Source organism: Pholis gunnellus, assembly GCF_910591455.1.
Source record: "Pholis gunnellus genome assembly, chromosome: 2".
Lineage (NCBI taxonomy): Eukaryota > Metazoa > Chordata > Actinopteri > Perciformes > Pholidae > Pholis > Pholis gunnellus.
In genome coordinates, this window is record NC_136536.1 from 24,336,916 (window position 1) to 24,362,309 (window position 25,394).

Sequence of the window (25,394 nt, forward strand, 5' to 3'; positions counted from 1 at the left end):
AAACGTAAAGCCTGGGACAAGGGTGGTACCCACACATATCAATATAAACCTCATAATATGCAAAGTCTTCAGGTTAGTAAATCACAAGTCAATAAGTGAAAGTGACTGTAACACAAGTACGTGTCCTGTGGTATCTCCAGACACGCTGGACTTGGCCTCAGAGCTAACAGCATGTCATTCCTTATAGGAGGGAGACTTTCACTTCTCCCTGGAGTCAGTGAAGGCACTGGGGGCTCTGATCGCTGGAGATGATTCAGCAGCAGAAGAGGAGCTCCAGCTGGTGGAGGCCAAAGCAGCAGCTGTGTGTTCTCACCCCGCTCTGCCCCAAGACTTCAGACCTCTGTGTTTGAGGACAAATGCTGGAGCATCTCTGGCCAGACTGGGTAAAGTCCATGTTTAAACACCGTTCTGTGATGGTCGGGTTTCCAATGGTGGAAAGCTAGTGTATTTACTCAACTACTGTACTTAAGTACAATTCTACATCTCAGAAGGTAGTATTGTACTTTTTACTCCACTACATTTGTCCGACAGCTTTAGTCCCCTTCCTGGGCGACCGGGGATCATTGTGAGATCGGCTCTGCTAGTCCATGTCCATGTGTCCTTGGTCAAGACACTTAACCCCAAATTTTCCCGAGGGCTGTGTCTGCGGTGTTTGAATGGGTTTGAATGCTTAGAAAGTCCTGATAAATAGTGGCACCTTGCATGGTAGTCCCTGTCATCAGTGTATGAATGGGTGTGAATAGGTGATGACATGTAGTGTTAAAGAGCTTTGAGTAGTCAGAAGACTAGAAAAGCACTACAAGTACAAATCCATTTACCATTTACCATTCCTTTCCAGTGAAACCCACGAATCTACAGAAGGGAACATTCTCATACTTCTTCAGCTAAATAAACTATTTAAAAAGCCTGTTGGAGGAACTGGAAAATGCATTGTCACACAGCTGGAAACAGGCTGTTTTTCTTTTTAGTTCTCACAGGACGTTTAGAAACAATTCATCCAGATTATCCATATGGTTCCCAACATGGAGGTGAGGACCCCCAGAGGTTAATAAGATAAAGACAGCATGATTGAAGGGATAAGAAAGAAAATAATAATCATTGCAACTACAATACACAGTGTTTAGTACTGACATTTCATAAATGTTTGGCATTGTCTTGTAAAATACTGAACACTTTCACCTCTTCAAACAATATATATCCTTCAAAATGAAACAGTCTGAGAAGATCACTGTTTGGTTAATTCACATCCACACTGCGGGTCATAAGTAAACACTTGTATTTTACAGGGTCACAAATCAAACGGATTGGAAACTACTGACCACTTGATTTGGAGGTCAGACTGAAAGTGAGCACACCTGAGAGCTGATAATAATCCTTCACTAATCCTTTTTTCCCCACATAACTTTGACTAACTTTGTTTCCAACCTGTCTGGTCATCAGTATCATCGTCAGTAATCTCACTGTGTTCCCACATTTAAACAATGTTCTGACTCTATCGGCTACGGATTCAGGTTGTGTTGTTGTCCTACTGGTAGCAGAGGCCCAAAGGCTTCAGAGAGCTTCAAACAAACGTGTATGACGTGTTCTCGGACCACATCTCAAGTGTTAATAGTGGTTCTAAATGGCCCCATGCTGTTTGATACGGAGGTCTTAGGGATGGTGATGTTCCTCGTTCAGTCTATGCAACACTTTGGTCCACAGTGAAGTATCTCAACAACTACTGGCCAGATTTCCATGATACTTCGTGGACATTTATGGTCTCCAGCAAATGACTTGGAATATGTTTGGTGCAGACAGAAAGGTTTACAGTAAGTATTTGAAGAATATATCAGGATGTTAAATAATTCAGCAGTGAAAACTGGTTGAAAAGAAAAGATGCTAAAGCTACGGAGCAGAGTAAAAGTGAACCACATCACCTAGAGATTGAGACAATGAAAGAAGGAACAACACTGTTCCTGTAAAGCTGGTAAGTCTTTATTCACATTTCCAATCATTAAAAAGCAAAAGAAGCATGTGTAGACATTCAGTATACCTTCAGTAGCTAGCATAGCATAGCATAGACATGCTAACATTAGTTAGTGATGTGCTAATGTTAGCTAATATCATCTTCTACCTCTCCTGGTATCGAGTATCACGATTACAAGTTTCACCATGATTTGCCTCAAATCCACTAAACCAGCCTGAGAATGAAGAACATCTGAAACATGGAGCAGAGCGGGATAGTGGTCAGGCCCTGGTCAGTGCTGGCCGATGCTACGCTATGATTGGCCAGTCTGCATTCCAGCGGCGGGTTTGTATTATTTCAACTCAGCTAGTTAAGAGCTACGTCCAGCCTGGTTTCTAGCAGCAGACAGCTGACCTCCTGTACTGTAACTGTCAGATGGTGGGCAGGTAACAAACAGTGTGTCAGCTGCCTTCTCCTGCTGGGAATGAGGAGGATGAGCGCTGAGATGACCAACACAGTCTCAGTCGGTCAACATCTGGAAATGAAAGTTGTCTGAGCAAATACTTGAATTTGAGTAGCTTGAGAATTCTGATAAAGTGTATTGCATGAAATGTATATACAATGTCCTCAGAGTATTCATCTCATAAACATTTCTGAGACGTGGTTGTGGCTTTGTCATGAGGTATGGAGTGTAGATAGATGAATTTGAATTATTTTAACATAAGGCTGCAACATAACCAAATGTAAAAATGTGAAGGGGTCTGAACACTTGTCTGAATGCTCTGTAGTTTCTAAGATCTGTTTGCCAGAAGAGTTTATAACTGGGCTTCTTCCCAGAGAATCAATCATGTAAGCTGGAGCATAGACTGATTTATTGCAACTGATTCCACCTGAAATCAAGCAACTTAAAAAAAAGCCATCAACATATTGTAAACACTTTGGATACTTTCATGCTTCAACAGGATTGATGACCAGTACTGGAGAGCAAGCATCTTCACTATGCGATCACAGGCAATGTCTTCATTCATTCATGTGCTCATCTGTTCATGAGATCACAGGTCGGCATGTCTGAGGGGAACATTCTTGAAGCCGTTCACTGTCGCAACACTTTCTCCAACTCCAAGTTGTTTTATTAGATGTTGAATTGTAGAGACATGGACTTGTGTTGTATTTATTATTTTTGGTCTATACAATGTTATTTTTGTTAAACAATTGTTATTTCTCTTTGAACTGCTTAAACATAAAATTGGTTTTTGAGAAGCTCTACAGCTCTAACTAGTAGGGCCCATACACATGGTAAATCCAAACAAACTCATTGATTATTTAATACATTTATATCATATATAAATCATATTTAACAGTTTATTGTGTATGAATTCAACCTGCTGTTACCTTTGTGCCACCAGAGTGAAAGTAATAGGAGCCTATTTAAAGCTCATGGTAAAGTGTGTGCATGGCGCAGGTGCATTTATGTCCAACTCCACTTCTGCTAGTTAACTGGCACATAACCTGGGAGACAAGTAAGGAACACGGGTCACAAGAGTTGTATTTGGTCTCTTATTTGATCACAGGTGTGAATGAATTAAACCCATCAGAAGGTCATCTCCCATTCCCTTAAACTGGAGAAGCAAGAAGTTTTCTGCAGGGACGTTTTTTTAAGGGTGAACGCCGATAAATATGGACTGAAGCAGAATATTTTGTTATATCAAAATATGTGAATTTTAGAAATGATTACAGCTATCTTTTTCCAATTAATTTGGACTTTACATCACTCTGGGGTTATTGGAAATGTTTAGATCAAACGAGTCGTAAACAATTATACCCAGCCACCACTGGGATCTAATTCTACTAACATCAGTGTAGCCTGATCTTTATCTGCAACTGTGCAACTGTGCAGAAGCACTGGCGTAATACACACACACACACACACACACACACACACACACACACACACACACACACACACACACACACACACACACACACACACACACACACACACACACACACACACACACACACACACACACACAATAGCGGCAACTCAAGGATGTATGACAGCAGTAGAGTGCAGAGTGAGTGTGGCCTCATCACATTTTCTGGATCATGATCTGGAATTTACCTGCAGAGATAAAGAACAGAGAGAAGAGAGCATGTCAGTCCATACGTCATTCTTATTTCAGAAATAAAAATGATTTCCTTCTGCTTAAATGTGTTTAAAATTCATACTCTGATCATTCATACACAGCGGGCACAGCTTACGGGAGCAAGGACACATGGACATGGACTAGAGGGGGGGGGGATCAAACCACCGACCCTCTGATTAAAGGACAACCTGCCACTGAGCCAGTTGCCCCTAATTAAAGAACTCGGTTCTCTGATGATAACAGAGATGTGGTTGAAAGCTCTTGAAAAAAGGCAAAAGTTCAGATTTTTCTTTTCTCTGATTGGATGATGTAAGTGATGTGTCTTACAAGCAGGCATGATGGACACCTCAGCAGTCACAATACTCTTCACTCCCAGGTTGGACAGAGCTCCTCTCACCAGACCACAGGTGAAGGCCAGATACTGCAGAGAGACACACATCTGCGTCATAAGAGGAGCAAGGATGTCCTGATGTCACAGAGACATGTCTGATGGACATCATCAGCTATATAAATCCTGGTTTGCTGCTAAAACACTGAGAATGGACAGCCATGAATGAACTAAAGAAATACAGCATAAAGGAGGTTCAGGTTTAACCTGCATCATGCTGAAGGAGGTTGTCTAAATCCTGTCTGGTTATCTACAGCAGTGTTTTTCAACCTTTTCTGAGCCGTGGCACACTTTTTACATTAAAAAGATCCCGCGGCACACCAACAACCAAAAACGTTACCAAATGACACCTTTTATCATAATACAGCATCTATGCCATGGTGTCAAACTCAATCTCAGAGAGGGACTAAACCAGGGGTGTCAAACACCCCGCCACGTCATTTTATGTGGCCCGCGAATCCGCCAAAAAAAAAAAAAAAAAAAAATGTAAAAGTCAGACTTGATACAATTTACAAATATCCTCTGCTCTCTGTATCGCGCATGGTGGAGCTCCTCCCCGATCCGCGCGCGTACACCTCCACCAGTGTAAGTGGCAGCAGCAGCAGCCCCCCTCCCCGCCGATGACGACCCGCCCTTTGGGGGCAACCATGATGCTGATGCGGACCCAGATCAACAATGAGTTTGACGCCCCTGGACTAAACTAACAATAGGACTACGTTGAGGGCCAAATAGAGTCACCATTTAATAAACAGGACAGAAGGGATATTGGACAAAGTGCAAAAAGAACACATGTTTAGGTAGCTACATTATGGTATGCATACGTACCAGAGCCAGATGTTCTCTTGGCTGCCAGTTCATTAATATCTGGGGTTATGTTCTGTGGAAACCCTCAATGTGGAGTAAAGCTGCTCACACAGGTATGTGCTTCCAAACATGCAGAGCATTTGAGCAGCATGTACAGTAGGCGGAGTTAAGGCATCGTTTCGGGGGTGAGGTTGGAACCTGCAGCGCCCACAGAGTCACACTTTGCCTTGAGTGTCATTACACTGGAGGTCTATCAGCTCCATGTGGATGTGCACAGGTGCTCTTTCCACGTCAACTGCAAAGCGATTGCTGAGCAGTTCAAATTTAAATTTCTGAGCTGCTAAGTCGGTTTTCGCCGAGTGAACTTCGTGCTAAGTGCGCCAAGTCTCTCAATGTGTTGATGCTTACGAGGCTTTTCATCTGGCTTATTTTGTCCAGGGTTCAGATCAGAGTCTGAATTTTTCCTTTTCAAATATTTCTCCATCGCTGTTCGTCTCGTCACCACAACCTCTCCCACGCGTCATTTCATTCTACTGTTTTAAATTAACAAAGTCATTATTGCGCTACCTACTGCCCCCCACTGGCATGGAAGAGTATTATTACTCAGCCAGCCACTATATTGCAGCTCAGACGCTCAACAATGGCAAAGTATTTGCAACAACTAAATAATATTTTTTTGGACTCATTAAGTGAAATTGGACATTTTCCCACGGCACACCTGACGATCTCTCACGGCACAGCGGTTGAAAATCACTGCTCTACATTACACAATACACAGCATTCACAAGAAACACCAAAGGTGAGCTGGACAGAGGCTGTATGTTCTTACAGAACTACTCTACTAAAACTCTAGCTGTGTACTGTGAACATGTTAATGAAACCAAAATCTAAAAAAGATGAAGCGGGATTTGAGAGCAGATTAAAAGAGTTGGATTGTGACCAGGACGTCCCTGCACCTGAAGGTAACAAAGTGAACAGGAGTAACCTGCAGGCTATTTGCTTACAGCTAATCAACCTACACTGTGCAATGTTGCTCATTTAAAAGTTATCTTAATGGCACTCAGGAGCAGAGTGATGTCCTGCTGGTCTGGGATCAGCTGCCTCACAAACAGGAAACTGCAGAAAGTCATAATAAAGTCTAAATTGTAATAATAAATTGTCTGAAATGGAGGCAGGGCACCTTTGGGGCGTGTTCCAGGTACTGCTTCCCAGCTGACAGCTGACTCAGTAATCGGAACTTGTTGTCCTGGAGAACATAGATGCCCTAAAACACAGCATTCAGCAGTACAGCTGGTGAATAACTGATATTTATTTGTGTATTATGCATGTTTGAAACAAAATGAACGACGTCAGTTTGTCGGGCTGGCTCGTGTTATGTTAAAGATATACCTACTGTAGGAATGAGAGGAACTACAGAGAGCTTGCCTGGTGGTTGGTTCGAAGGTTGTCGATTTGCTTCTTGAACACGCAGGTCCAGAAGTCTTTGCAGACAAACTTCATGATGTCCAGCTCGTCTTTGAACCGCGCCGTGTCTTTTGTAAGTCTGGAGAAAAGGAAAAGCTGTTTACATGAAGTCCAGAGGCTTGACACTGTTCGTATCATTGCTTTTTTTTTTTTTTTTACACAAGACCCAATGTGTTAGTCCCACTTCTCAGCTTTGTCGGTGGCTAAATACCGTATGCAGTGTCATTCAGTCTATTGTGAAACAGCTGATCACTGCAGTTTAAGTCAAACAGAACTCAAACAACAGGAAATGATGCATGGATTTGGGGACTATTCTCCACAGTTGTTTCTCTAGTGAGTGTATGTGGGACTGAGTCAAAATAAACTACAGTGTGTGTTCATGGTAATGAAGGAACATGTCAGTGCAACAGTGTGGCTCCTTGATGCGTTTTTATAACACTGGAGCTCTATGGCCCAGAGGAAGAACATCTATCAGGCTCTGATACACACTCACACACACACACACAATACTTGGTAGTAGATACATTCAGTAGTCATGTGTCCTTTCAATTGTCAAGCAATTCAAGCCAACTTTTTAAAATATCAAAAAGAATGAGTGCATTTCCATCAGATAAACCCGGTTACAGCGTAGTTTAGTCTGAAGTTACGTTAGGTTCCTCTGTAACATGAAGAAGTAGAGCTTATGAACTGGAAACAACATGGCTTTGTTTTCATTGTTCCTTCATGTCAGCTGGTATTGGCCATGTGAAATGCAGAGACAAAGACAGAATGAATGAATAACCAGGAAGGGGTGGAAACTGGTTGAATTACAACTTCCAGGTGTGTCACGTGACGCCATAGGGCTCAAAAAGATAGGAGTCCTTCATAGGAATGAATGAGACGCCGTCTTCATATGTCCATGGTGTCCATGTTCAAACTGCTTTAAATCAGACTATGCTGTGTCCATACAGCTTATTTTGATGCAATACTAATGCACATACTAATATGGGAGTGGAAACACAGCTAGCGTTGGTTTGCCTCTGCATATCAGATTTCTTGACACCTTAAAGTATTATTATTATAATAATTAAGTTTAATTTGTGTTGCCTCGTGCCTGTAATGTATAACAAATATATTAAAAACAGGTTAACCGCTCATATTGTTCCATTTACAGGGTGAATATAAAGTAAATAGAATCCATCAGAATATATGAAACAATGAAGCTCTGAGTCACCTTTCAGAGTCTCTGGAGGTCCAAGGCATTGCTATTGAATCCATAATGAGCCAGTGACTCAAAGACTTATTTAGCATTGAATGCAGGCAGAACACCATCAGTGTACAGACACACCGTCAGTGTACAGACACCATCAGTGTACAGACACACCGTCAGTGTGCAGACACACCGTCAGTGTACAGACACCGTCAGTGTGCAGACACACCGTCAGTGTACAGACACCGTCAGTGTACAGACACACCGTCAGTGTACAGACACACCGTCAGTGTACAGAAGGGTTACCTCTCCATCAGACCTTGGCCCACTCTGAAGCCCAGATTCTCCAGCTTGGCGATATTTCGTCCATTCTCCTGAGCGAAGGACAGAGAAGTGATGAATGACACAGGTGACGACCACTGACTGTCCGGAGAAAAGTGCAGCTTCCTGACACTCTTACCGTCTCTCCGTTCTCAGCTGACTTGTAAATGTACTGAATGACTTCGTAGTGTAAAAACTGGAAAGGAGCTTCGTCTGCCATTGTTGTACCCCTACAGGCTGTGGTTCGGTCTGTTAGCAGCTGGTTCACTGGGTCACTCACACATCATGACACCCACAGACAGACCTGTGAACAGGACCTTTCTTAAATAACGTCACTCCAACACGAAACAAACGCGTTCTGCTGCTTCCTTGTTGAGCTCGTTCACCCGCCGGTGAGCGTCTAATATCTATCCGATATATATTCTGCTGCACTACCGCCACCAGCTGGCCTGGAGGTGAAACTGCGTCATCAGAATAAACAGACAAGTTCTAGAAATAGCAATAGCAAAGAAAGTTCATTTAGCTTTTGTTAAACTTTTTAACAAGAATCTTTTGTTTTTTTGTCTGGCGAAAATATTTGTAATGTAAAAAAGAAGAAAGCAAAGACAGAATAGATATAGTTATTATGTTATGTTGAACACGCAGGTCACACATGTTCCTTCATTAACATGCATACACAGAGCTTATTCAATCCCACATACACCTGCTGCCACGCATACCAGTGCCAAATGTGGATTAATCCACCACTGAAAATAGTTCTGAATGTATACATCCATGTATATCCACCTGTTTGAGTAAATGGTAAATTGACTTGTACTTGTATAGCGCCTTCCTAGTCTCTTTAACACTACATGTCATCCAGCCACGTGTGTTACCAATTAAAGTGAACAGCTGCTTTAGGAAATGACTGAACCTTTTTGGCAAGTTTTAGAACTTTTCCTTTTTAGGTTGATGTCTTCAGAAGAAACCAATGTGCTCAAAGCTGAGAGCTCAGGAAGGTTTTAGTCTTTTCATGGGATTTGTTGCCTTTAAGAACAATATAGAATATCACATAGCTGTTGGGTCAAATACATTTGCATGACAGTTTGTTGCTACTCTATAAACCACATATATATTTCAGTATTAAATCATGTCACAGAATATATGGTAGTGATTTGCAGTTGCCTTTGAACTTTTTACATGGTTGTGGGAAAGGAAAAAAGTGGGTTGAGAGAATAAATGACACATTTTCAAATTGTATTTGTGAAAATCAAGATCATAGATCTAAAAACAATAAAAGCAGATAACTAAGTGTAGGAGGACGTTCTCTGTTTGAGGTGATGTGAACATAGTCTGACCTCTGACCTACTCATTGACGGGATTCACCAGTTCATGGATGTTTAAAATCAGACTGAAGACAGACGCACACACATGTTAGTTTCATTTATTTTTACAACACTTCTTTTGGAATTAAAAATCGTTGAGTACAAAAACTGCTGTTGTACACGTATGTGTACAAAACATCTCGATGTAACAAACGTCACAGAAGTGTTCAACAAGGCATTCCAAAATAAATCTAAAGAAAAACAGGCATTTCAACAATTCTTCATGCAGTTCTGTACACCTCTCCATGTGAACGGGACTCGGCTCAGTGCTTCCACCTGCTGGTGTTCAGGGGTCCTCTGGACAGTACCGGGGGTAGGAGGTGAGCCACTTCACAGGACAGTCCCTACAAACACACACACACACACACACACACACACACTTATTGTGACACACACTGGCTAACTGTGCTATCACTATAGCCATTGTTGTTGTTTCTATCTATGGGCAGACATTTGCTGCATTAGAATCTGCTGAGTATTAAGTGGAATTGAATTTCAAATTTCTTTTGAAGCTCCACCTTTTCTTTCCTACATTCTCATTTCCTTTCGTACAAACTCTTTTCCTTCCTTTCATTGTCTTTCCTTGTCTTGTGGAAGTTGGAGATTGATTTGTGCCTGTCTCTTGCTTTAGCTGAGGAAACAGGGGTGAACTAAATTCAGCACTTCCAGGCCCAAATGTCTGCCCACGAGCAGCACTGGACTCCTGACTCCTGAGTTTTTCATGTGAGGATGTTTGTACCTGTGATACTTCTGTCCCTTCCTCCTCTGGTACTCGGTTTCATCCACCGTCCACACAGCTCCCTTTCCTCCCTCCACCCGCACAAAACACTTGTGCAGGCTGAGGTTGTGCCGCACTGCATTCTGGGTAGAACAGGGACATTGTATTGTCAATAGATGGAAGCTCTTTTGTTGTTGTTATCACTTAACACATGACTAAATCACAAGGCAGCAAGACTATGGCTTTGAACAGTGTACTCATGATACCGTGATACCTGCTGCTGACTTGTCGTATTTATGAATGAGAATCTCAGATTTTTCTGAGCGCTTCAACATATCTGACTCAGCCAGAGTAAACCCACATTTAATTTGATTTAGGCTTTATCTGCACTAAATGACCATTTTCCTGTTGAAATTTGTAATGGATTTAAATATGTAGCTTGCTATCTATGTAGCAATATGACGAGCCCATTCTTAACTCGGCCTCTAGAGCTCTGATTGGTCAACTGTTTGCCTAACCTGAGGAACAGCCAGCGATGAGCACCACACACTCCTGCTCTTTTCTGGAATATGTGATTAGTAGAAGCACTTGTGCCAACCTGCCGCCAGACATTTCTTTTGGCATTGTACGTTTCTGTAAATCACTGATACATTGAATGTCAACGTTTCCAATACAAAAATACGTTTCATAAATATGTCTTGTATCAGCCTCTTTTCACGCTTGCAGCAACACACATTGCCATCGTGAAACATCGTGAAACATCAGTCAGGTTTAGGTAACAAAACTACTCGGTTAATGTTAGTAGAAAGATCATGATTCGTATTTAAATAATAACATGACAACATAATGTAACAACTGTAAAATATGAAGTCAAATTAACTTAATATAGTGTGAAATATTCCCAACGTGACTGAGCCCTAAGAAAAAACAGTGCAGATGCATTTCTGTGTACATAGATGATTTAGCAAGTGATATTTGCCGTAAGGCTCCAACAGTGTAATGCATATCATTTCATCAGGTATAAGAGAGAATGTGTAATCTGAGTAGTTCAAACCTTCCAGGTAGCAGTGTTGTGTCTGAAGTAGAAGAACATGGTAGTGAACCAGTTGTAAATCTCATTCAGAGTGCGCTGTTTGTCCAGAGACTCCAGGATGGACTGCAAACAGTCAGACACAGTGAGAAACACACTCGGACAAGATGTGACAGGAACTGCCATCCAATGTAGAGATCAGCCACCACTGCAACAGTGTGTAGCAGAGCTAGAGTGCATCAAATACAGTTACTTTCGGCTGAGGCATCATTTCCCTAGTTTGAGTCATTCATGTCATTCTGTCCAATTTAAACCTGCACTCAGCTTTGCATCATCACACACACACACCTAAACACACGTACACAAGTCTACAGCTGAATGCTGTAAATTGAATTACACCTGTCTTTGTACTGATTAGGTTATAACATTTTTTATTGGACCCATATCTTCATCCCTTCTTCAGCCCTTTAGAGCTAACTTAAAGGTATAGTGTGTAGCATTTAAGGGGATCTATTGGCAGAAATGGAATATAATATTATTATGTTTTCTTTAGTATATAATCACCTGAAAATAGAAATAGTTTTCATTACTTTAGAATGTATATATCTTCACAGAGCTAGCCGCCATGTTTCTACAGTAGCTCAGAACAGACAAACCAAACCCTGGCTCTAGATAGTGTTTCCGTATCTTAACGTGTCGACCGTAGTTCTCCTACACGCTTGGCACACAGGAGAACTTCAGTTGGTGGCAATCTGCAACCTCACCACTAGATGACACCAGATTCTACACACTAGAACTTCAAACTCATTTTTGAAAGGTTAATCTATGTGTATCTGAATATATTTAAAGATGTTACCATGAAAAGATCCAAAAAGTAGCTTTACAATTTACTGTAAAACACTGCTAAAGAGTGTAAAGTCTGCTCTCTGAAATCACCAGTGAATGCCAAAGTACATCGGTCATAAAAAGACCAGCTTTACAAATAATAGAACATCTAATAAAAGAAACTCACCCATCTTATCAAGTAGGCATAGGTGTATGGAGGTCTGATGTTGTTGTATTTGTAACATTCAATACTGGGGACCAAATCTGTACAACAACAATGATATGTCATCAAACACATGTGATTAAGATCATGATTATTCATCTGATCTTCTAAACTACCTTTGTGTAGATACGAGTGTGTTGGTGGGAACCTTTAGTGTCGTCGCATATGAATGAAAAGCAGTGAATATAACTGTACAATGTTCAGGCGTAGTCTGAAACTCAACATTTGTAGCTACAAATCTCATGGATTTCATTTTGAATTTTGACTTTTTATTTTTGAGACTGCTTTCTCAAACAATCAGATAAGTTATCAGAAGTTATAGACTGTAAGGTGTCAGATATTGCTTTATTTCTTGCTGAAGTGTTTGGTCATCAATAAACTTCCATAAAAAGTGTGTTACCTGGGAGAGTGTGAGCAGAACCAGTAGCCATGCTGTAGCCATGCTGGGACAACTCCTCCAGATGTTTAATGCCCCATTGTTGCACTCTGTCTCCGTCTGTTACCTGGGGCTGGGGCAGGAACAGAGGAAGACTGTACGGCCACTCAGAAGCTGCCTTCAGCATGCAATGATGGAGGTGGACATGAACAGTTCAATGTGCTTTCTTTCCAGGTCGAAGTTCATTCAAGAATTTTTACTAAATATTCAAGACTTCTTACAATTCTTCAAGCTACACTAACCCTTCTTTTATCAGACAAATAAAGCTGAAAAAACAGTGAAAGCCAACATACCAAATCAGTGTGTTTGTGTTCAGAGAGGTGCAGATGAAGTTGCATCGCAATGAGTTTCTGTCGTTCCAGGATGAGCTGAAAACAGAGAATGCCCAAGGTTAGATTGACATCAAATTGACCTTAAATAAGTGATTTTATAACTCGAGACTCACAGAGTTTGTTAGTCATTAAAAAGTGGTGAGACATGAGTCATCACTATTGTAAGCTGCTCTGAGTGAAGAAGTCCACGCGGAGCCGGAGACTCAGGAATTGTACGAGAGAGATGTAACTTTCCCTGCCCTTAACCGTCACAAGTCTATGTAATCATAAATATATTCATAGAGGTATTATGCTTAGTTGTTGTGTCTGTCTAGCCAAACAGCGACTGTGGTGCTAACATGACACAGCTAAGTGGCACATGCTTAACGAGATGTGGCCGTGCTCAGCTCCGGATTGGCTTTGGCGGGTGTGTGGGCGGGACTTCAGCTCCACCCTCCATGCAAACTCTAGCTCCGATATTTTGGCTTCACTTTAGTACATTGGGAGGAAGGGCAGGCACGCCGTCCATCATATATGAAGTCTATGCTATACTGGAGTATTTCTTCAATGTACGGCAATCTATGTATGCTTAAGTTAGGTTAAAGTCAGGCAACTCAATCCTAGTATGAGACCGGATGGACCTCCACACCTTATCTTTATTTATGAACCTCACAGCCGTCACAGTTGCATTTGGATGTTAGAAGACAGTGTTGACATACAGCTATTTTAAACTGAACCATACCAGCAGCTATTGCTATTAGTCTCTTTTCTTTCATTTAGCAGGTGTTAAGACATTAAATAGCTTTGTGTAAAGAAATGCTTTCATCTGAGAAGAGTTTATAACTCCAGAAAATATTTTCAGAGGCATTCAGCAATCATCTGCATTTCTTCTATTGTCAAAGATGAGTAGAAATACATCATTCATGTTACAAAGTCATCCAACAGAAATGTGGCTTTTGATTGGCCAACGCAGCGTTTTGCCAGAAGATGTTGAATTGCAGTCCACTAAAAGTTGAGCCCGGTTCAATCGGATTACTCTGTGTTGCATGGCTAAAGTCAGCCTGTTTGTTTTCAATGTCATGGTTTACTTAAAGGGTATTTACCCAGTAAGTGAGGTGTAATAAGTCATGATGTAGTGTGGGGGAGATGGCTTACACCATGTTTTAGACAATTAGTTTCACAAGCATATTCATGATGTGGTTGTAGACCTTCTAGGTTTCTGTGGCCCACCTGACTTTCCATGCACTGAACAATATCTTGCTGGACCTTCCACTGAGCAATGCTTCTGTCCCCATAACTGTGTTCAGAATGGAGATGCCTAGAACACAAAATAGTATACGGTTAGTTGTCCAATGTTTGTGGGAAGTACACTTGTTTGCCAAGAAACCGATGAGAAACTCAAATGTATTAGTGTCAATGTATCTGCGTTTTATAGCTACACATTATGCACAACCTGTGAAACAACATAAATCACCATACAGGGCATCAATATAAGAACAAATATTTCGAGGTCTTTAGCAAACCGGCACTTATATAATGTTGATTAAACCATTTTTCAAAATCAAATTGCTTATAAACTTTTCAGAATGTGTTATTAACAATAACAAACAAACAAAACGTATAATTTTGTCATTTATGAAACCTCTAGAATCATTTAAAGATGTTGGATTGTTTTTCCTAATGCATTCATATATGTTAGGTAGCTCGTCATTTAAGACCCACTTTGGTCCTATTCTTGGAAAACAGACAGAGCTCAAACTTGGCAACCTCACAGGACTTGTGAGGTGCTTTGTGCAGTTACTGGGTCCTCACAACCACTCAATGAAGCCTAGATTAGCACTGGGAGCAAATGGAAATGGAAGTGCTGGCCTAGTTCCATTAAAACTCAAAATGTGCCTCCTAACTACATGGCATCTCAAATCTTCTGTGTTCATAGTGTCCTCGGTGAATGGTGCTGCCAGGATGGAGCACTGGACTCAGTACTGCTGATCGTACTCTGGGTGAGATGGAGCAGCTGCTATATATGTTGCTACATTTATTTTAAAGAGGCAAATAATGATTGTTAGGTAATTGTCACATTACATTACTGATATCAACTTAATCTGTACCTCCAGAAAGTTGAAATATGCCACACCATGAATGTAGTACACAGCCGTCGACTTACTTTAAGAAACTAGGGAAATCTTCAGACATCACGTCACAGCCGGGCCAGCGACAGAGGCCACTCACAAACAGAGCTCTGCTCTCCTCAGGGATGCTGGCGGGAACAGAAATGTGTCAGTTATATCATCTCCTCGTGTTGTAACAGAAGTACGTTCAGACTTGTGCGGTACAAGGGAAGACCTTTGAGAAAGAGCTGAGCCAAAAGTTGGAAGATGTTTCTACAGTGAAGAAAAGTTCCTTTTTTGTCGCTTCCATATATTTCACCCTCTGCAGCAACAATGGTACAGATGTTGGGGATGTTGGCGGTCAATGATTAGCAGTGGGTTCAAGTACTAGCAGGCCAGCCAGGCTTCTTTCCTCACCTAATATCCAGTGTTCCTTGTTTTCTTTTAACACTTTAATTTACCTTTGTGGAATTTTTCTGACAAGCAACCTCTGGTTGTGAGAATAATGACCAACCATTTAATCTTACCCTAACTCAGTATTTCTCAAACTGTGGGGCGCGCCCCTCTAGTGGGAGGCAGCGGTATTGCAGGTGGGGCGCAGAGGGAAAAGCATCATTTTTTTATTTCAAGAACTTTATTCATACCTGCAAACTTGTCGCTTTTCGGCGAAATACGCCGTTACAGTTTAAGTTCTGTTATGTTCCGTTACAGGTCATACTTGCTGGGTTAAGTTAATGTCCACTGCATGCGGAACTTTGTGGACTGTTAACGTTCATCATTATCGCGATTTAGGAGGAAAAAATGTAACGTGATGAAACATGCAGCCCCCCCCGTGTTCCGGTTCAGTTCACGCGGTCACTCGTTAACGTTAAACCCGAACAGAGCGGATCTGGTTGCAGGTTGTTTGTTTTAACTCAAAGTAGAATGAAAGGCCCAGATACTGATGAGATGATGAGGTCAAAGAGCTTCAGGAAGACGAGGCTGTTTGTGTAGCGCAGCTTGACGCAGGGCTGAGATGTGAAGGAGCTGGGCCTGGATAAAGGTGGAGCTGGGCCTGGATAAAGGTGGAGCTGGGTCTGGATAAAGGTGGAGCTGGGTCTGGATAAAGGTGGGCTGGGTCTGGATAAAGGTGGAGCTGGGCCTGGATAAAGGTGGAGCTGGGCCTGGATAAAGGTGGAGCTGGGTCTGGATAAAGGTGGAGCCGGGCCTGGATAAAGGTGGAGCCGGGCCTGGATAAAGGTGGAGCCGGGTCTGGATAAAGGTGGAGCCGGGTCTGGATAAAGGTGGAGCTGGGTCTGGATAAAGGTGGAGCCGGGCCTGGATAAAGGTGGAGCTGGGCCTGGATAAAGGTGGAGCTGGGTCTGGATAAAGGTGGAGCTGGGCCTGGATAAAGGTGGAGCTGGGTCTGGATAAAGGTGGAGCCGGGCCTGGATAAAGGTGGAGCTGGGCCTGGATAAAGGTGGAGCTGGGTCTGGATAAAGGTGGAGCTGGTCCTGGATAAAGGTGGAGCTGGGTCTGGATAAAGGTGGAGCTGGGCCTGGATAAAGGTGGAGCTGGGTCTAGATAAAGGTGGAGCTGGGTCTGGATAAAGATGGAGCTGGGCCTGGATAAAGGTGGAGCTGGGTCTGGATAAAGGTGGAGCCGGGTCTGGATAAAGGTGGAGCTGGGTCTGGATAAAGGTGGAGCTGGGCCTGGATAAAGGTGGAGCTGGGTCTGGATAAAGGTGGAGGTGGGTCTGGATAAAGGTGGAGGTGGGCCTGGATAAAGGTGGAGCTGGGTCTGGATAAAGGTGGAGGTGGGCCTGGATAAAGGTGGAGCTGGGTCTAGATAAAGGTGGAGGTGGGCCTGGATAAAGGTGGAGCTGGGTCTGGATAAAGGTGGAGCTGGGTCTGGATAAAGGTGGAGCTGGGCCTGGATAAAGGTGGAGCTGGGTCTGGATAAAGGTGGAGCTGGGTCTGGATAAAGGTGGAGCTGGGTCTAGATAAAGGTGGAGGTGGGCCTGGATAAAGGTGGAGCTGGGTCTAGATAAAGGTGGAGGTGGGCCTGGATAAAGGTGGAGCTGGGTCTGGATAAAGGTGGAGGTGGGCCTGGATAAAGGTGGAGCTGGGTCTGGATAAAGGTGGAGCTGGGTCTGGATAAAGGTGGAGCTGGGTCTGGATAAAGGTGGAGGTGGGTCTGGATAAAGGTGGAGCTGGGTCTAGATAAAGGTGGAGGTGGGCCTGGATAAAGGTGGAGCTGGGTCTGGATAAAGGTGGAGGTCTAAACAGACGTGAGTACAGCTTCCTGCTGTCACAGTGTTTTAAATACATTGATGAGACAGGGTATGCTGAATGCAGCCTCTGCTCCAAGGAGATGAAGTACAGCAACAAGGGCTCACTGTCCTCTCATCACACTGTTCACTGTGATGACCACAGCCAGAGGACCAACAGTCCCACGTGCAGTTAAATCACAGCTATTATTTTACTCTTGATAAGCTACCTTAGCCAGAGTAGATTACCATTTTAATTTAAATAATAGAACTGGATTGAATGCATATTAATTGCAAATAGAAGATTGGCCACAATCCTAACAGCTTCACAGTAACAGTAGAAGTTAATATGAAGCCGTACAGTAATGAAAACTAATCACTTTATTTGTACAGGCGATGGTTCTCACTACTCTTGCTATCTTTGTTTTTATTTGACTAAAACTTTGGAAAATGAGACCTCGTTCTCAATGGATTTTGTCTAAATAAAGGTTCATAATAATAGAGCTGAAATACTGATTAATAACTAAATAATAAATAAGTAAATGTCTTATCACTTAATTTTATTCTCAGAGTACACCAGAATGCTACATTTTAAAGCTCATATTTAGAATAAAATTCTCCTGCTCAGTTTTGCACAGGTTGCATGTTATTGTTTTGAAAAGATATGCAGTGTTAAACTCAGTAAAACTCTTAATTGCCAAATATTTTAACTTGTTTTGTTTAGTTTTCACAGGTTGCACATTACTGTTATTATCTTGAAAAGATATTCAGTGCAAAACAGGTTAATTGCAGCCACAATAAGCTATTTTTTGCCAAATATTAGTTATTTTTTGCACAGATAGAACTTTATTTGCATTATTCTAACAAAGTGATGGCACATTGTATTTGTTTTTGTCTGATGGAGAAACCTGGTTTACTTGAAAGTGATTGCACTTTTCTTTATTCTATTATCTGAAAAGGCACAGATGGAGGAGTCAGTTATTTCAATAAAAGTTCAACATGGACCATTTTGTTACAATTTAGTTGGGGCGGTGGGGCGTGAACATTTTTCTTCCTCCAAAGTGGGGCGTGACAGAAAACGTTTGAGAACCACTGGACTAACTAGTGAACAAGACCCCAACATACTAGAAGTGCTTCACTTGGGGCAGTGACAAAGAATCATATTGCAGCAAAGTTCAGTTGCTGGCACTCATCTCTGCAACCCTAGTGCCACAGAACCATCTCAATCCTGAGGTCACGGAAGTGGACACTTTCACGTCTCGTCTGCACATTGAGATTCTGTCCAAACAGAATCAATGAAAAGGCTGAACCTTGATGTGGCCCAATCCCCACTGAGATAGTGTTTGACCTCTTCCCCTTACAGACAGGATCATAAGCTTTTTCTAAGTCCACAACACACACGTAAGATGGATGAGTAAACTCCCATGACTCCTTCAGCTGGTCAACTGTTCCACCATCACAACTGAATCTGTATTCATTAATCTCACCACATAAGGAAACTTGAATTATATATGATAAAGATATATTTCAATTTTGTATCATACCATCTTCTTAGTCAACCCATTAATTAGATGGCAACTGATCTTGCTATCTTATGATGCATTGAGTCATTTGCATTGTTTGTCAGTCAGTGTAAATGTGAGGAAGTCACCCATCATGAAGCCTGGCCTGGACGGAGCTCTGCTTTGGGTCATCTCTGCTCAAGGGGAGGTAAAGATGACTTTGCTTGGAAGAGGAGCCCATGTGTGGTGAAGAAAATTGGGGTAGACGGACAGCATCTACCTCTTCCTTGCAAATGGAGATGGCTGCACTATTTTCTGGATGCACTAGGGTAAGAAAGCATTGAGGTATATAACAGCAATACTGCCACTGTCGATGCTGAAAATGGTCCTAAAATCTGTATTCAGTTGACTTATTCAGATAAGAAAACTGATGAAAAATGATTTTGCGTGTGTGGAACTCAGGATACTGAAGTGTCTGCGTACCGTGTTGTCGTCTGGAAGCTGTTTGGGTAAGCTGACGCAGCACTGATGGTCTCTGCTGCTTCTGCTTTATGCCTTCCATACTGGAACTCTGGAAGGACAAAAACACCAATGTCAACATGTGGATGATGTGAACATTTTAAAATAGTTAATTGGGCCTCGTACAAGAACATGATATCATTTGTCCTTTACAAGCTCTCTTAACTTGACAAACTTGTCATAGGTGGCTCATTTCAGCCTGCTAAATATCACTGATGATCATGAGGAGGAGCGTGTTTGTGAGATTTCATTATTAGCATAATCCCAGTGGTGGGCCGTCAGAATCACAAAGTTATAGCTATTTTATAATTTAATCATTTTTCTTAAATACACTACATGTATCATAATTTATAAAAACATTTTCCCCATTATCTTATTTTCTCATTATGTTTATGTTTATGTTTATTTTATGGACATCACAGTAGCATTAGAATTGTAACATACATTTATGCACAAAGCCCAGATGCACTGTGTTAAGTGTTTGTAGCCAAATGCTAATTTACAACACCTGTCCACAGGAGGCTTTTAAAAAAGAAAAAGAAGTTAAAATAGCTCCTGTCTTTTTCCTGCTCCTGTCTATTTCACCTCTGTGTCTCTAGGTAAGAAGAGAGGCCCCAGGCCTGCAGACTCACCAGTGCCTCCATGTGCAGTTTAAGTGAATAGGGACGATATTGTTGATTGTCATAGTCTTCAACCAATCAGATCTTTAGTTTGACATATTGGGCGTATTCTTTGACGTGTCAGAGCTGCTAGCTGGCCTACATGTACGTGATTGGTCAGTGGGCTAGCGTGACATGTTGGGCGGTGACAATCCCAATATCTGCTGCCTCTGTCGAGCGGACATTTTCAGCCTCAAACGCATTAAAACCTATTCAAGAAATACAACTGGGGAGGCTCGACTGTCTTCACTGGCATCCATGAATCCAGAAGGACTTCTTACTGGAACTAAAACACACGGATGTACTGAACAACCGTGAGATTAAACTCTTTATTAACAAAGAAAGGAGGATGGACTTTGTCTTTAAATAGTGAACAGCAGCTTTGGTAAGTTAACTGCTTTTGTTTTTACATCTGCAGTAGCTTTAAGATGCTTGTTTATATATTATTATTTGTACAACTTTTTTTATGAAGATGGATTTTTATTTGGTTTTATATGTGATAGGAACCATTGTTACGTCCAATGTTGCTCTGGGGACACATTTAGTCGGTGCCAGTGTTGCCAACTTGGCGACTCTCTCGCTAAATCTGGTGACTTTCCAAACCCTCTTGGCGACTTTTTTTGTCAAAAGCCACTAGCGACAAATCTAGCGACTTGTTCTGGTGTTGTTGGAGACTTTTCTGGTGACTCTGACGTTAAAGCTCGTACGTTCTGCACTGTTGTGAACGAGCAGCGGGTGCTGCCGTGAGCCCCTCCTCCGCCCCAAAGCACTCACAGGAGTCTCGCGCTGCAGTCAGAGCAGAGAGGAGACGCACTCTATCTACAGGTCTTGGCTATATTTTGACACGAAACAAATAATAACCGTAGCTGTGTTTCAGCTGCAGGACAGCAGTGAAGGCCCAGGTATAGAATGCACGGCCCGCCACTGCATGATCCACACCCCTTGAACCTGAACTCTGGCAGTTTTAGCCTTATTTAAAAAAAAAAGTCTAATGTTAATATGCCCAAAATAAATGAGGTATAGCTCCTAAACCATGTGGCTTGTATGCATATTTCTGCTCTCCGTTGAAAGGTGAGACACTAAGGAATATTAATCCAATTTAAATAAACATATTCTATTACAATTCCAGAGGAAATGGAGGTGCAAGAAAAAAGCTTCGTATAAATTGTAAATTTCAGAGCCAATATATCATTAAAATCAAGAACCCGTAGACAATGAACAACACTGAATATCTGCTCCTAATCTTTGACTTCAAGTGTAACTATAAATGTGATGAAAATACACTAAATTACAACATTTATGATACAATTTAAAATGATATACTGAGGTGGTCGCATTGTTATGCCCATGTTTACTGTTTACTGGGAGTTTTAATCAAAATTGTATTAATTTCCATATAGCCATGTTACAAATAGCATAAATCTCCCCAAAATATTGAAATAGTAATAAACACAATAAATATTGCATATATGACTGAAGAGCTCCATGCTATAGAGGCAGATACATTGAGGAATGCAATGGCCCACAGGGCTCTGAGGTATCCACAAAACAATGATGTAGAGTTTGTTGCTGTTTGGTGGCTGTAATGAAGTACTAAGACCCAAAGGTTGGCTTAAGTAAACGTATAGTTTCAGCCACAATACACAAGTGTAGCATTCCTGTCGACAATAATTGAGCAGATATGTAAGACTAAATCTGCCTTTGGGGCGTTTTGGGTGAAAAATCCTTGGTGAAAGTTGTAAAAGTGTGATGTTACCCCGTCAACTGTGGCCACTGTGTCTTCCGATGTGAAGTGAGCTCAGGTGCATTAGAAAGCTCAGAATTCCTAGTTTCCAGCGATACCAATCATGCTATTGTAGAGTGACTAGAAAGTTATCCTGTATCTTTTGATCACAACTTGTTCTTATGTTTATGAAGTTTCTGTACAACTTTATTGTTAAAATACTTTCTAATAACACATAGTTTGGACAACATGCAATTGGTTTACAGAGTCTGGAAGCTGAGGAACTCACATTTTGAAAACAGTATAACATGAAGATGTTCTGTAGATAGACGATTATGAAATAGCAATATTTCTTAACTACATCGTGGGTTTCTCCCGGGAGCAGGGGCGCTCCATTTCAGGAGGTTAAAGGAGGTTAAAGGTTAAAGTGTGCCTGTTACGCTCCATTTGTGGACCATTTCAATTCACAATGTAACAAAATGTTACTAAAGAATGCAAAGAAGTCCTGATGCTGGAAATCAGAAGAGAACTATATGATTTAACAGTGTCAGTAAAGTGGTATTAATGGAACCCAAACCAAAGTTATCAACCATAGTACAGCTGCCAACGATGTGTCACCAGAGCAGCTCCGTACTGAAATAAAGAGGGAACGGTTTCACATGACTTTAGATGCGAAATAACGTTTCTCTAAAGCAAGAGATGCGGCCATGTGACAGTCACCGGGTTGTCAGACGGTAGGGGATTTTATACTTTAGAGCTTTATCCTAACATATTGAACAAGGAGACTTGAGCCACAATATGCCAATAAGAATGATGAAATGTGGCAGCTATGATGATGATAACATGGTGAACAGAATATTAGTTTTGCATCAAGTTTGTCTTGGTTTTGATTTTGATGTAGTTCATTTAAGTATTTGAAACATATTAATTCAGATTAAGGCATTATGATTTCAAATCAAATGAATGTGGAGAGAATTAGGCAGACCATCTGTGCTTGACTTGAGCAACAAGTCTAAACCAATAGTGTTTATACCTAAAAGAAAGGAGTTGTGGTTGTGGAGAGCCTTACAAAGTAAAAACTATGAACTAGACATATTTAATGCATTCTTCCAAAGCTGAGACGAGGTCGTTGTTTTGCAAGTCACAAGTCTGCAAATGCAAAAGTCTGTCAATTATTGTTCAGCTCCCAATACAACAATCACTGTTTCAAGATGTTTCTAGAAGGTGTCTTTATTCCAGTGCTTCCTTAATCTGTCTTTCATGATAGAGACAAATGATCTGGGAAGTGTGTTGCATGATGTCAATTGTTGCATACCTGACTTCCTGAGGGGTCCCTGGTCTGACGAGGAGGCTGAGGAGGAGGAGGTGCAGCAGGGCGGGGCTCCTTCAGCTGTTTGATCTCGTCATGTTGTGGTTGAGCTTGGCCACCGCTCTCACAGGAAGTCTCCGGCATCTCTGCAGTGACAGAAGTGACATAAATGCTTCAATGTGGCAACTTGTAAAACATTTATACATACTTGTTATATATGGGGGCTGCTGGCTAATCAAGTTATTTTATCTATTTTTAACAGAAGAGTGCCTCTCGCTGCTCCCCATAGTTTGAACCAGAGGTTTTCAGCCTTTTGTTACTGATTAGTAAAAGACTTCGAGGGCCACCTTCCCAAATAAAGGAGAAGGGAGGTTGATGGGTCAAACAAACAAAGGACTTTTAACCAGAGGCCTGTAGTACGAAGCGCGTTCAACATACCAGGGTATCTTTTGGTTTTCTGGTTTAACTAACCTATCAACTCAGTGAATCCACCAGCTTCTCTCTAACTGGTTGCGAGCGCCTGTTTGCAGCATCTGACCAATCACAACCTTGGACAAGTCTGCTGTCAGCAGAGCGGCACATTTTACAAATAAAGAGAAAACTATGATATCAGAGGAATACGTCAAAGATAAACACATCATTCAGGAAGGACAGCTGGAGAAATCACTGACTGTGAATGTGTTTAAATCAATAGATTCATAAATCATTGCTTCATAGAGAACACCATAGATCTGACTAGGATTACATGTGTCTGTTCTCTAAGTTAATGTGTTGCTTGGATGTATTCTTATTCTTTCAGCTGTTAGGCCGCTGGTGTGAAACAGACTTGGTAACAATTCAAATAAATATAAAAACAGAATTCATGGTAAGAAGGTTTCCTTCCATAACTTATAATAAGCCGCAGCAGAGTAACGCTGCATCCATTCTGTGACTGTAAGACAAGACTCCAACACGTCACACTGCAGCACACGGCTCACACATAATGAATATATGATGAGAGAATATAGACTGATTTGTCTGTTTCACACCGCCGGGGTTACAGATGAAAGAATACGGCTTGAATATTGTCACACGCCATCAGAATACATCTGCAACACATGAACTTAATATAATACACACATGAACTTATAGTCAGATCTGTCGTGCTCTAGATGAAGCATTGATATTATAAATCTGTTCATTTACACATTCACACAGTCAGTGATTTGTTGCCAGCTGTCCTTTCTGCATTTGTCTGTTCAAACTGTGTTGCTGTGAGTCTGAATTAGGACTTAAACGTCTTCGTACTTCTGTAATATTATCTAAGAATCCAGATACCGAGCTGCGATTGGTCAGTAGGCGGAGCTTTTATACGAGTTGATCTCTAACCTCAAACATAACCTGCTTACACACACACACTGTGCAGCCAAATCCAGCCACAAACACAGAATGGTTTGTAAGGATTGACACATTTTTAACTCACACCCCACACAAATATAAAGCCTCCGCTGTATTTGCAACAGACGTCAGTGATCACCACCAAATTGCTGCAGTGAGACATAATCTCCCAAAGCAACAAGCACATATTAGACGACGAGGACATTTTAAGCCTTTTCAAAGCATTTCTACACACATGATTATTCATGTGACTTGGCAAAAGTGTGTGATTTCTAAACCTGAGGTATTATATTAAATTATTATTTTTAGATGTTATAATAACATATAATTCATGAGTCAAATCTTGCTTGGGCAACTGCAAGAAAAATCCAAAGGTCACCCGGAGTGGAAACATGTTAGATACCCGAGAAGCTGATACAGGAAGCTAAATCAGACTTTTATGTTAAAGAAATGACTTAAGGCACCGGTAACAGTGTGATACAATAGTCATTTAAGCTTGATAATGAAATCATTACAGACAAAATAAGTATGCATCCTAAATGGACATTTAATATCTGCAGGCCAGTTGTTTGAAAGGGCAACATAAAGAGAGATGTCTCAACACTCCTCTGACTCGCAATGAAAGTTGCCTTTTGATCTGAACTTTACAACTTTTGCAATTATTAATATAAACAGAATAAATCAGCCGGCCCCGATGCTTAAGATTTATATTTTGTACAAATTGCTGCTGAAAATATTGCTAAACCTAAAAGTCACAGAACTATAGGTCAAAATCTGAACTTTC

The 25,394-nt window shown here is 41.4% G+C and overlaps 2 protein-coding genes across 2 annotated transcripts; both read right to left on the bottom strand.

Annotated features, from left to right (window-relative positions):
• Nucleotides 1–1,964: 1,964 nt before the first annotated feature.
• trappc6b (trafficking protein particle complex subunit 6B) lies at nt 1,965–8,623 on the bottom strand. The gene is made up of 6 exons (XM_079172256.1): nt 8,398–8,623; nt 8,244–8,311; nt 6,710–6,827; nt 6,465–6,548; nt 4,420–4,513; nt 1,965–4,067 (listed from the first exon to the last, which is right to left on the bottom strand). The coding sequence occupies exons 1-6, from the start codon at nt 8,476–8,478 to the stop codon at nt 4,036–4,038; spliced, it is 477 nt and encodes a 158-aa protein (XP_079028382.1). The 5' UTR covers nt 8,479–8,623; the 3' UTR covers nt 1,965–4,035.
• A 1,101-nt stretch (nt 8,624–9,724) lies between these two features.
• On the bottom strand, nt 9,725–23,377 carry foxp3b (forkhead box P3b; the record flags this gene model as incomplete). The annotated part of the gene is made up of 11 exons (XM_079177035.1): nt 9,725–9,966; nt 10,362–10,483; nt 11,395–11,496; nt 12,383–12,459; nt 12,819–12,972; nt 13,148–13,222; nt 14,396–14,483; nt 15,330–15,422; nt 19,173–19,347; nt 19,507–19,594; nt 23,240–23,377. 11 exons carry the CDS (start codon nt 23,375–23,377, stop codon nt 9,909–9,911), a joined length of 1,170 nt encoding a protein of 389 aa, XP_079033161.1. The 3' UTR covers nt 9,725–9,908.
• Nucleotides 23,378–25,394: the final 2,017 nt, after the last annotated feature.

Coding starts and splice junctions, on each gene's coding strand:
- trappc6b (XM_079172256.1), bottom strand. CDS start 8,478: ATGGCAGACGAAGCTCCTTTCCAGTTTTTACACTACGAAGTCATTCAG. Junction 6,549..6,709: donor ACCTTCGAACCAACCACCAG/GCAAGCTCTCTG, acceptor GCTGTGTTTTAG/GGCATCTATGTTCTCCAGGA. Junction 4,068..4,419: donor GGTGTCCATCATGCCTGCTT/GTAAGACACATC, acceptor TTATCTCTGCAG/GTAAATTCCAGATCATGATC.